This window comes from Drosophila kikkawai, chromosome 3R, assembly GCF_030179895.1.
Source record: "Drosophila kikkawai strain 14028-0561.14 chromosome 3R, DkikHiC1v2, whole genome shotgun sequence".
Classification (NCBI taxonomy): Eukaryota; Metazoa; Arthropoda; class Insecta; order Diptera; family Drosophilidae; genus Drosophila; species Drosophila kikkawai.
In genome coordinates, this window is record NC_091731.1 from 19,900,240 (window position 1) to 19,913,889 (window position 13,650).

The 13,650-nt window shown below is 43.4% G+C and overlaps 1 protein-coding gene across 11 annotated transcripts in view; it reads left to right on the forward strand.

Moving 5' to 3' along the window:
- Positions 1 to 13,650, forward strand: part of sba (six-banded) — a 30,128-nt gene that overhangs the window by 6,479 nt on the left and 9,999 nt on the right. For 10 of the 11 annotated variants that reach the window (XM_070286454.1, XM_070286453.1, XM_070286458.1 and 7 more), the window contains one exon: positions 2,036 to 2,159. In XM_070286454.1, coding sequence (XP_070142555.1) covers positions 2,036 to 2,159 — 124 coding nt within the window. Of the gene's footprint in view, positions 1 to 2,035; positions 2,160 to 13,192; positions 13,294 to 13,650 lie in introns of those variants that run through there. The other variant, XM_070286459.1, reaches the window with a different exon arrangement.

Consider the following 13,650-nt stretch of genomic DNA (forward strand, 5'->3'; position numbering starts at 1 on the left):
GATGGTAAGCGGTGGGCTCTTAAGCCTCTCGCCACGCCAGCTGCATACAAATTGAGCCATAAGCTTTTGGCGCTGATGACGGCTCTCCGTCTCTCTCTCATATGCTCTCCCCCTCTTTGGGAGTCCTTCGTGATGTCTGGCAATCGACTTGCCATCGATTTTTCCAATCCCGAACTCGACTCTCGCCCATAATAAACCTCTTCTGGGGCTCGTAAGTAGTTAAAAATAATTAATAAAACAAACCAGAACCAGTTTCCTTTTCCCTTTCCCATTGCCATTGATGAGTACCTCTCGAGATGGGTGAGAAACTGGGACTTGGACTTGGAGTCGGACTCGGACTCAGACTCAGACTATGACTCGGATGATATCAGATGAGATGCGATGTGATGGCAACTGGCGGTGGCATCTCCTGTTTGGCCAGCTAAAAGGGCTACTCAATTGACAATTCGCATACTCGTTTAACCCGTAACACGATTCTCGTTGCTGTGCTGTCGTTCCTGGGCTGTTGCCGCTGCTGTTGAATGTTGCTGTCGCTCAATTATATTGTTGTCCCTGGCTCCCAGCTCACACAACTCCCTTGCTTACAGCTCACAGCTCCTGTTGCTGTCGTCGTCGTTTCATTTAATGCCCTTGCCGCTTTCACACTTCATGCATTATTCAGATTTCCCATACGGTCTCGATGAGACACACAGAGAAACCGACTTAAAAGTTGATTATTTTAAATAGAACTTAAAGTTTTTACTAGGTATTTTTGTAAAAAAAACTTAATCTTTAATAATTAAAATTCAGAAATAAACTAAAGTAAAGTTATCAAGATTTAATTCAATAGTAAATAATATCTAAAGTCAACGAAAATATTACATTTAACATGAGTAATTAAATGTTTTTATTCTCATGGGTATTTCCTTTCGGTGTCGGGACAGGAGACGAGTGCCGAGGGTCAGGAGCAGGGGACGGTATGATGAACTTGAGCCCTGGCATCAGTCTCTCGAGTGCTTCAGCTCCTGCCATGCCTCCCCTTGGACGACGGCGTCATCATCAGCGCCCTTGATTCCATCAACGTGCTCACACTTTACAATTAATAAGCAGCTCCGATTTTTTGTACCCCTTCCATAATTTTTGCGTTCTTTTTGTGTACAAACGAGTATGTTTTTTATTCCAAAGTAACCCCAGCTCATGCGACAACGCATTTATGTCGGCAGATTTGCGGTCATGCGTGGCCCGTTGGAGAGGGGAGCAGCAAGGGTTAACGTGTGTGTTGTGTTGCGAAGGGAAATGCTGTTGCTGCTGCTGCTGCTGCTCCCTGCTTCCAAGGGGCTTGGCATTATTAAAACTGGATTTGCCGGGGTTTCTTCATTTTTTCTGTTGCTGTGTCCCCTTTTAAGGTATTTAAGTGCCCGAAATTTAAATCAATTTTTTGCCTTTTCATAATTTTATGGCGCATAGGCGCGCTAAAAATGTGCATATGTATGAGCTTGTCTTTGTTCTCGCAGATGTTGAGCTCAAGAATTGCCTGTGCGTTCCTCTTGCCATTGTTGAGCATAAATGTGACATACAACATATATCTGTTGCGCATTTTCATCAGACGGCAGTTCACCCCGAAATTCCAACTGTATCATTACGCAGTTTCCCAAAGAATCAAGAACGCAGATAACTTACACATGGCAGCCATAACACATATAACGCAATAAGGCAAACCAGATCGAAGCGATCGCCACGGATTGGGATTAATTTATGCGAGAACCCCGCTTTACATTGTCATGTTAATGCCCATTATGCTAATGAGTCGCTAATCAAGCACTCGCCCATTTGCCGCTGACTGCGACTAATTGCCCCTGGAATACTATACTCACTATTCTGCGGGCCTCAGGGCCCACGAGTAGCCTTGGGGTGACTGCATAATTTCCATAAAACAAATTGTGCGTTTAGCCGGTGAATAACGGCACAGCTATAGCAATGGCTAGTCCGCTGACTCCACTTAATTAATCTCGCCCGCCCACTAATCCATTTGTCTTTCCCTCCAACTCTTTTGCAGCCCCTCGGGCAAAACGATGCGCACGCAGTTCCAGATCAAGGACTATCTGCTCTCACAGGGTACCTGCAAGTGCGGCCTGCCGTGTCCGCTGCGCCCGGAATACCTATTTGACTTTAATGCCCAGGTAAGTCATGAACAAAAGCAGTGAAACATATTTACCACACCGAACAAACAAAACATAAAATTCTGAGGGTAATAAAACAATATTATTGGGTCCTAAAAATCTCAATGTGAGTTAATAGCAGATGAAAAAGGCCACTTGAAGTTGAAGTGAAGAATAATATAATTTGGTTCTTAAATCTTATAGACAATAAAATCACCTACAAGTTTTATATGTATTTGAGCTTAACTGCTTTGCTTTTCCGACTAAACTTCTCACTTTTCTGGGTTCGTGTCACGGTGCCATCGTTAAACATTGGCGCATTGGACTTGTTTGTCTCATAATTGGCTGTAAATACCGAGCCATGAATGAGCTGATCCAACAAACGGGGGAAGCCAAAGCCAACGCTATTGGTATACCTATACCTATATGTGCCGGAGTCCGAAGCCAGCGCTAAATCTAATTGAATGTGCTGGGAGCTAACTAGCTGGCAGCTGGAATTGATGGCAACTGTTGGACTCAGAGGGCGGGGAGAGAGAGAGGGTGAAATGAAGCAAAATGAGGCGACTGCCGCGCACAGCGGACTTTCACTGAGCTTTACTTGGCTCTATGGCAATGTAACTGATTCCCCGCTCAATAAACCCCACATCGCTGGGGCTTCCAGATTAACGCAAAATATTTGTAAAACCAGTTTGACAACAAATCGACTGTGACGACGACGACGACGACGACGATGGCAGAGCGACGTCGACTGCATAATCACGGAGCAGAGTTGGTCTGACTCTGCCGAGATGGAGATCTGAGAGGAGCCAAGCCAGCCGATGAATCCCCATGACCATCTGCCGCTTTTGGAGCAGCTCTGGGGGCAGCTCCAATTTGTATATATCTCTCTGTATAAGTCTGTGTCTGTGCAGCGCTTTACAGAGCACACTCTGTGAGTGCAGTGAAAATCGCAGTGAAATCGCCTGCAATAAGATTAATTTTCGACAACAAAAAACTGTTAACGGTAAATCACGCCCAGACATGGACTTCTGTGTTGGCTCTTTTTCCTTGGTCTCGCTCGTCTTGGTCTTGGTCTTGGTCTCTTGGTCTCGCTCGTCTTGGTATTATTATGATTATTTCTGGAACCTCCCGTTCCCCACTGACATTGTTGTTCTTGCAGGTCTTATTGGCTTCTGTCTCCATTATCCCCGTCACTGTTCCCCTCTCCGTCTCCATCGCCGTCCCCGGCTGAGGTCATTAATTTGAGTTTATTGTTTCCCTTTGGTTTTTTTGCGTGACGTTGATGCCGTCAAGCGCCAACGCCAACGCCCGACAAACCAACCGAGCGAACGACCGAGCGGGCTGAAGCTGAAAGTGGAACTGGATCCACCGCCCACGCAGCCACCCAACGCCCCGCCGCACATTCAATGTCCTTTTAATATGCTCCAACAAACTTGGACGAGTGCACGCTGGGAAAAATGTGACCTGAATATGAAGAGGAATTTAGCGAGAGAATTCTCGCTTGAAAAATATCTGTGAAATGATTTTAAGGAATATTTAGAAGCTTAACATTTTAGGCAAGTCTTTTCTCAGTTTTTTGTTTTTTATTAGTGACCCAGAAATTGCTAAATACTGGGGACCTTAGCTATTTTTAGCACATGCTATTTTAAGTTTCATTTAAACTCTGCCAAGAATGTGCGTGCCAAATTAAAGCAATTAGCAGAAACAAAGAAATTCATATTTAAATTATGTTTACCCTTAGAAAACCATATTAAATTTTCAGCTATATGTAAATATAGGCCTTTTCTCTAATCATTGCTAATTAAGCTCGCTTATTCACTTTTTTCTCAGTGCACACACACGCATTTTAAGTTGAATGTCTGAACCCGCCGCCGTCAGCGTTGATTGTCGTCTTTTGTTGCTGCTGCTGCTTGCTCCAGCTGCTCCGTCAATCGATATTTCGGTGCAATGCACTTATAACTTGGCTCATCCCTGCCCAGTTTCATCTCCATCGCCACCTCCACCTCCACATTTCCACCCGCTCCTGTTCTGGCTTTGCATCGTTTAGCAAACTCCCCCGAAGAGCTGCTCACAGCTTCCACTCCCTTCGAGTGCTAAGCTGAGCTGCGTATTATCAAAAGGCAACCGCAATTTGTTTACTAAACACTTCATTGTGCCACCGATAGTCCCAGTCTCGTTCTTTCTCTCTCTCTCTCCCTGTGTCTTTCTCTGTTTCTTTCTCCTGGCCATTCCCACATCTTCTGACCACAAGAGTCGATGACTGTGTGTGTGTGTGCATGTGCTTGTGCTCCCTGTTGGCCATAACTTTCGGGCTGGCGCTGGTAATGGGGCGGCAGGGAATGATGCGGATTGGCATCGGGGATTTTGTGGCAACTGTTTATTTTGTATTTTTCTTTAGTTTTGTGTCTTGTCTGCGACTCTTGGCACATTCAACTCGGCAATCGCGTTTCATTTTGGCCATGATTGATGGCCCAACATAATGAAGTCTCTACGTTCGTTTGCTGATTTGTTCGCATTTCTGTTTTGATTATGGCCTTAACAGCCTTTCTTTCTTGCTTTCGAGATTCGAACTTTGAGGTGTGGTAGGTTAGGGATTTCTTTTTGTCTTTTTGTCTCTCTTTCTTTATATTTCTTACCCAACTCTTCCTTATGCTCATGTGTGTTTGTGTGTATGCTTGGTGAAAGTCTTGGCCAGAAAGTCTTGGCTAGACAAAGCGGCTGTCAGTCACTCGCTTTGGATTGAACACGGCCATCGTATCGCATGGCAGGCGCAACTTGTCATGCGCCGAGGTTGGGCCCGCAAATTATGATGTCGCCTTGGTAAATTTCAAGCAACGGATGGGGATTGGTATGGAGATGCGGGGCAGTGGAAAACGGACAGACCCTGAGTGTTTTAGTGGCTGCGATTGGAAAGTTGGAGCCGCAAAATAATGCTAAGTGGAGCAGAGAAGCTGATGGACGACGGCAGACAATTGCAGTTGCAGACATAACTAGTTTTTTGAGTGCCGGTAGTTTAGATCAGAGATTGTCCAAGTATTTGAAGCACACAAAGAGAAATAAATGGGTCTTAAAGATGACAATTAAAGCGGGAAAAGTAGTAGAAATCCTTTTTCTATTTATTCTATTTATATTTAATTTCTAGCAAGAGTTTCTGGAGCTCATATGCCATAGTTCCATTTTTTTCAGTGCAACTGCACTTAATGCCAAGCTATTTTGCCACATAACCAATCCAACAAAATTGTCAGGAAAATAATAATAAAAGTCGGTTGAGGAAAGCAAATGCAATCCGATTTGACTGATTGATGTATTATTCATGGCCGTAATGCGCTCGTGGACACCACGGCGTGTACGTAATATACGGATTGCGTATACGCAGTGTGGTTAATTAGACACATGGAGCATCGAGTGAAATACATGGTAATTACACAGCCAAATGCCAAGCTCTCTTTAATTATCCCGCCTACATCGCGTATGCATAATAATCATATATTTTCTTCGTTCACTGAAGTCCATGACTCAGATTTTGGTTTATGACCTTTTGATGGGGGGTAATGGGCTGCACTGGGCGGTGGCTTAAAAGGGGTCAAGGGAGAAGCAGCAGGAGGTGGAGGAGGAGAAGGAGCAACAGCCGGGTGGGTAATCATGACGCAGGCAGGCTAAACGAACGCTTTGTTGTGCTCTCTCAGTCAGTCAGCTGCAATTGTCGATAATTAAACAATTATTTACAATTGAAATTTTCAATTGCAAAGTGCAAACGAAATGCCGAAACACAAACAAAGCGAAAAAGATTGACTCAATGCGATATATCTGCGTTTTTTTTTTTTTTTTTCGATAAGTGCGAGACAATTGAAATTGATTTTCCACAAGGCATTCGACCACATTGGATTTCTATTTTGAGAGCATTGTACGCAGCATTTTGCCTCTCAGGGGTCTTACAGCGAGGCAAGTTGAGTAAACAAATAAAACTTTGGCCCCAACAAAAGCAAAAGCTGAAGCTGAAGCTGAAGCGTCGCAACAAGGCAAACAAACAAACTTGAGAAGGTCAGCGCCGAACGATGTCAGCGTCAGAGTCGGCAACGTTGTTTCAAAAATTTACAGCCTACAATAACAATAAAAGCAATATTAATTGTTGCTTTTGTTGTACCCATACAGATGTGCAGTCAAAATGTCAGAGGCGCTGGCATACAAACATTTAATAGGGATATTGATTACCCTACAAATTAACTTATAAATTATTTATTTAAGTAACTTGTAGTTTAAAAATCGAACAAAGTTTACTGATATTCTAGGCTTCAATTAAATTATAAGTTATTGTTTTTGAAATATTTAATATCGATTTGATTTAATGGTATTTGATTGTATTTTTTAAATTTCACAAGTTATATATATTTTAACTTTATTGGAGTCTTTTGTTACCTTTTTCTTTGTCATAGAAAGCCTTTTTGTACCCTTTTCTTCATATTTATTCTTATATAGCAAATGAACCCAATTTGTATGAATATTTCCAGATCTGAATAATAATACTGTGACTCTTAATATACACAAAACTCATTTTAAAATAAAACCAAAGGCTTTAACCCCTGGTATTCCCCACCTGAGACCGAATTACGCGCCAGAGAACAACTTGTGGCCCAGCTGACTTGAGCTGAATGTGCGTGAAGGCTGCCTGGGGAGCTCTGCTCTGGAAACCGTATCGCAAATCGCAATCGCAGTCCCAATCGCGAATCGCGCATGGCGGTGTCAGGGCCACGAAAACGAAAGTGAGCCGCGGGCGATGGCGGCTATCGCGGCACATTGTTTCGGTGTCACTCATTCAGTCATTCGGGGCTGCCCCCGCGCAGGCCGAGTGCCTCAATCAACGGACCCTGGCTGGCAGTTAGCAGTTCCCGGTTCTCGCCTGTTTCTGACGCACACACCAAAATGCAGCCAAGCACGTCCGTCATTCGGAATCCTCCCAGCTCCAGCACCAGCACCAGTGCCTCCTTGCTCCTCCTCCTCCTCCTACTGCTATACGGCTCCTATCCAACTGCTGCTGCACTTTTCGGCCAATTTGCATTTATAAACATTTGCAGAGCGAGGCCACGGATATACGGATGCGAAGGGCAGGCTGTAGCAGACAATTTAGCATATTCATGGAACAACAACTAAAACAATTAGGCGGCAGGTGGCAGGTGGGATGGGGATGGTGATGGGAATGGGAATGGTATCGGCTACGGGGCTGCAATGGTTGTTTCCATCGTCTCCTCATCTTGCTCGGGCTCTTATTTGTTGTTGTTGTTGTTTTTTCGGGGGTAATTTGCACGTCACTCGAAAGTGAGCAGGAAGACTTGACTTGTCTTGACTCGACTTTACCCCACTTGGCTGGCTGTCTGGGGATTTTCGCAGTTTTGGTGGCAGAAATTGAATTTCAGGCACTCGATTCTTCGCGCACCTCTCTCACTCTCTGGTGTCCAGTTTTTGTGGAAACTTCATTAGTCCAAATTAAATGTTGTTCGCCGCGCCGTGAGCAGACAGCGTGGCATTGCCCGGAATAGGAGCAGGACCTGCAACAGGACGACACTGGCTACGAGCAGGGATGGCAGACATGTCGAGAGGGGTTCGGTTGAGTGAACCGCTGAAGAGTGGTTGCCATGCCCGGTTGAAGGTGGAAAAGTACAGAGGTAGAGCCAGATATATATATGTATGTGTGTCCAGGTACCCTCTGGTCGACGTGACTGACACAGTTGAAGCCATCGGAAAAAGTTTTCTTTTGGGGGACTACACAGCCAGTGAACAAGTTGCTTTTCCCATTTCACAGAAAGAAATTCGAGTTGCACATTTAATCCTTTAACTGCCCCGAAAAGTTTCTATAGTTTCTATAAATCGATATCAATGCCACAGAGCAGTTAGCGGGCTTCTTCAACCAGTTTGTGAGTCCTTTATGGCAAAAGTACACAGAAAAGAATTTAATTTTGCAAAGTTTAAAGGACACATTCATTGCTATGTTTTTTTTTCAAAATTTTAGTTGCATTTAGCCTTAATCCCTAAAAGAATTTTATATATTTGAAGGACCTCCCTAAGTAAATTCGTTTGTGGCTTTCAGTCAGGATATTTATACAGATATATATGTATTTCCACACTTTATCCTCTCAACTGATGCGCATTGTCGCTGCAATTTAATTTAATTTCCGCTTAGAGCTTCAAATACTTTCAAGAAAAACGACGGCCATGCTGAGGAAATTCTTATACATATATGTAAAGCTAGAAGTACATAACTCGATTTTTTGCATGGCTCAGCGATTGTGTATATATACTATATAGAAAGTTCGACTGCATTTCCTGTTCACTGACGTGCACTGTCGCTTCAATTTGATTTAATTTCCGCTTAAAGCGAGTTCCAATGCCAGGGCGGTGAAATGCATACAGTTTGTGTGGGTTCTTTCAAGGCTTCTGCATTTCAATTTAGTTTAAATGGCATCCTGCAGGCAGGACACTCTCCGTCCCCTCGAACCGACATGAAACTAAGCAGAGAATCGAGCATTAACCAGGGAATTGCACGCACGCCCGCCCGGCGACCGTCGAGCGATTTCCGCTGTGGGTTACGTCATGGCACTGCACTCGGTCTCGTTGCCCTGCAGTAGGAGAAGGAGCCCGGTCCTGACAGGAAAATCTTGCTGCAGGACTCTCCAATGGCGACGTGACTGAGCGATTACTCATATCCGGCAGCGCAGCAAGTTCCTGTTGCGAGTGCGCGCACAATTGCCCGAAGGAGGTCTGTGTCCGTGTCCAGGTCCGAGTTCGAGGCCGTGTCCGAGCTGGTTGAAAGCCCGGGCCAGAGACAGAGGTAGAGTCCACCCCGACAAAGGATTAAAGCAGTCAGCCGCCCGACAGTCATTATGACGTTAATGAAACCCAACACCGACGGTGCACCTGTGCATGCTTCGCACCTGCACCGGCGCCCCTCCCCCGCCGCCAGCATAAGTCTCGCCCAGCTCGTTTGCATATTGCCACGGCTGGACTCCGGCATGGCCACCCCCCTGGTGAGCAACCCTTCCTCCCGCACAGCTCCACATGGACATGGAACCGCCCCTAACGCTTGGATGTCTGCCTGAGTTTCGTTTTAATTTTCACAATTATGCATGCAAAAGTGCAATGTTTGTTGGTATTTCGCTGGCATTTTCGCTTGCATTTTGTTGCGTGTATAACACGCCCCTTTCTGTGGCCGCGTCTCCTTCTCATTCTCGGCCCGGAATAAGCCCAGTTAATACGTCAAATATGCACTATATATGGACACTTTGGTTTGTGTAAACAGCCAATGTATATATGTATATATGAATATATTTTCAATTATATGTATAGTCATGTGTGTAATGGTTGTATTCATTAGCCGCACGCTCTCTGTGTGTATGCAGAGTGTCAACGTGTCGCCTCAACGCTTGGCTGGATTTGCTTCTGTTCCTGCTAATAACCATTTTGGTGGCCATTATGCTGTTCAGCATATATCCAATGGGATATGCTCGGTTTGCCAGGGAAACCAATTGCCAGGAAAGAATGAATGTGAGAATTTTAAGGAAAAATGAAGATAAATTTTTCTAAAATTTTGTCACTGAGTTAAGCTTAAAATATGTATTTAAATGTAGCTATAGTTACTTGACAAAACTCATAGATAATGTCGTGTATATAAAATAAAAACGAAAATATATTAGCTTACTGAAAATGTCAAGAGATGATAAATATCTCATAAAAAGCAAATGTCAGAGGTATAAACTAAATGACTAAATAATTAACTTGTTTAAGTATAAACAGTAATTTAGTTTTAATATTTCAATCATATGTTAAACGTGTTATTAGAGTTTAAAATGCGATGCTATAGATATAATAAATATGAGTAAGTTATAAGGTAACTAGATTTTAAAAAATTGGAAAGAATACTAGAAAAATTAGCTTACTAGTGCCTGAGTAAAAATAAAAACAGGAAATCTTGTCAATCAAGAACCCGTTTCCTTCAAATGCAAACCAATTTATTACTTAATAATAAATAAAATAAATTAATGCACAAGTTCTACAAGCAATTGAATGCAAATTTAACGAGTAATCAAATAGTCGTTCATCACATTGAAGGTGCAGCAGCACCCGACGTGGCTTCTGGCTCCTCTTGCTGTCACCAACAGAAGCTGCAACAGCCACCGAGCAGCAGGACGTGCACAGCTTTTGCTTAATTATTTTTCCATTAAATGCCAATTAAATTTGGATATTATGTTTTAAACTCGCATCGAATTTTCACCAGAGAAATAGAGGAGACCCAAACAGAGGGAGAGCTTCTGCCATTGGCATGGCAACGTTTGATTGCAGCTTGCATTTGCATTTGTGTAATTTTTTTATTTTCACCATTTATTATATATACGAATATAATTTGCCAGGCAGACACGGCTGGAAGGAGATCTACCGACAGAGAACCTCCAACAACAACCCCAATTCCGAACCCAGACGACCCAGTTGGCAAATGCGAAATGTTCTACATCCATTTGTTTGTCTGTTTGCTTTCGCATAACAGGAGGAGGAGGGGCAGGAGGATTGCCTCTAAGCCGGCGGGGATCTGTGTGTTGCCAGGGGGGATGAGCTGTGGTTTTATTGCATTTCAAAAGTTGAAATTATGTTTGCTTTCTGCGGCAAGACGGACGCCAACTGCCTTTTGACTAAGTGGCATAGCCAAGCTGCAACAAAAACAGCACTTGAAACTGCCACAAAGGCAACACAGCATCAAGGGGACGAGCAACAGCACAAGTTGCACCAAGCAAGCAGACATCAAGGAATGGGATTTTGGCTGTGATTTCAGTTTGAAATGAATGTACATAATGGATTTATCTTTTACCAGCAGGGCGTGGCAAATTAATAGACTCTTTCCTCTTCACACTATGAATAAATTGGCTTTCTCTCTCTCTGTTTAAACGGAGTAAGGCTGTAACGCAATTCCCCCCAGAGAGATGGCCTCCAGTTTCACGTTTCATTATCCTCTACTTATTCGCCAATGATTCGTTTAATTTCAGCACTTGGCTCACAGTACCACCGGGCCACCGGGCTCCCCCGGGCTTTATTCCTCGGGTCGTTTGTCAGGTTACTTGGGCCACTTTATGGCCTCCTCCAATTGCTCCTTTTCCTTGGTCCCCGTCTGTCGGTCAGTGCTATAAAAAGCAAAGCCGAGAAGCAGGAGGAAGGCAAGGATGAGAGGCAGTGAAACATTTTAATGTTTAATAACCAACTTTGGTCTGCGGAATGTTCACTTGAATGTTCCGCCAGTGCCAGTGCCGGATCCTAAAAGGTCCGTTGCCGAGTGTTTTGTACAAATTGCTGACCCAAAAATGGTTGCGACACGTTTCCATCGCTTGGCTGGCCAATGAAGCAATTGCCATCCACTGATTGAAATGGCAAAAAGTGCACGGTCCCAAAAGGGTCGTCCATCATCGTCGCCAACCCCCAGTCACCACTACATCCCAGCTCCCTCTTCGTAGTCGTCATGGTTCATAAAAGCGAAGGAGGATGAGCTGATTTGCGGGCAAAGGCCTGCAAATCGAAACCTTTGCCGGTCGATTCATTTGCATAAATTCCATGCGCACCTGCTGCGCCCAAAAGCAAGTCGAGGATGAGGTGGAGGCGAAGGAGGAGTAGATGCTGCGGAAGGGGTGGGTACCTCTGCGGTCGCCATGGCAACACATTTGCCAGTCTTTTGATCTCACCCAAAGCCCAACTCGATAATGATGAATTTGATGCATTTGATTGGATTACATGTGTACTCGGCCGGGGCTTCGTTGTCGTTGTAGTCGGGTATTCATTTACAAAATGCTAATTGGACTGTGCTATGCCCAGGCCCCGGGGCCCAAGGTCGTGTTCCAAAGTAATCAACCCAATGTTTTGACTCATCAATTTGCACACAAATGGGGGGGAGGGAGTTCTCGCCGGTAATAATTTGAATTTACAATGTGGCCAAAATCTGATTTGAATTTGGTAGAGCGAGTTTGCTGATTTCGGGGAACCCCAAATAATCCGTTTACATTGATTGCAGAAAAAACAAGTGAAGAATGTGTCATATTTTCTTTACTTCTCATAGATTACTGAATATGCTGTTTTTTTATGCGGTTATGACACTGTACAATTAATTAATTAATCAGAGATTTCATTTAGACCTTGATGTTTAACTTTCAATTATCAGATCATTAAATATAACCCTAAAGGATAGAACTATGTACTAGACTTCTGCATGAATGCATCCAAAACGACAAATGAATCACTTATTCTAGAAACGGGAACACACTTTTTACTGCACAGTATACTTGGATGTGAGTGAGTAGGGTAGTATTCTCTGTTTTGACAGACAGTGTTCTCACTCATTCCATAGCTGTACAGCTGTTTATGAGTACAGCAAAAATGGTGTGCAGTAGTCAGGCACTGTACAGTGTTTTGGTGTGCAGTTGACTTATTGTACAGTGAGTGAAACTTCATGACTGGTACATGCACACATATAGAGTTCTCGTGTGTACTATGTATTTCTTATAAAGAATTTTATTTTATTAAAGAATTTATATTTAAATTTTTAATATTAGAATGGAGAAACATTATTTTATGTACCATTTTTATGCACTTATTGAAGAATACTGAACTCATCTGCACAGTTGTACACATACAACTAACAAGCTGTACAACTAACAAGCTGTACAGCAAATATAGTACTCACTCCCGAAGGGTACAACCATATACTGCACTCACGTAAAGTGGGCACACTAAAAATGTTGTGCTATCTACTTCTGGCCTATAGAGTATACTGTACAGAAAGGATTGGGTGCAGTATTTTTAAGAACTCTACACTACTGTACAGATCTGTTATGCTACAAATGAGTACATTCATGCAGAAGTCTACTATGTACATATATGTGCATATGTGCAGTGTTTTCCAGATACCTATGACTATATTGTGCTAAGTTAACTAAAAATTCGACTTAAAATTTAAAGTACAGTATCATAGACCCATATATCCCCCATTTTAATATATTTACGTTTATAGTATATCAACTCTTAAAAGTTCCGGAAACTCAAAGCATTAAAATTTATTAGCTGAAATAATAGACCTTTATGTGAGGCAACATTTCGTAGATTAGCCGAGGCGTATTTTTCTAATTGAAGGGTATGAAAACGTTAATGCCAAATGGCGCCCCAAGCGCTTATCTAATTTTTAACGAATGCGACTCACGTTTCCCCATGCAAATTAATAGCGAGCGAGCTCTCACACCCCGCCGAGTGTGCGGTTCCCCATGCGATGTGCGATGTGTGTGTGTGCCCAGAGTGGGGTGGAGTGGACCCGGGGGTTTGGGCATTTGGCATTCCGAGCGCGCTGATTAAATTTTCGATTTCATATTTGACAGCCAGTGCGGTCTCCACGTCGTCGTTTGTGTTGGTTTGCGGGCTTTGTTGGGTGACTGCGGCGCCTAATTTGATTGTTGCAAAGCATTTCCACTAATTATGCCAATTTGTTGCCTTTTGC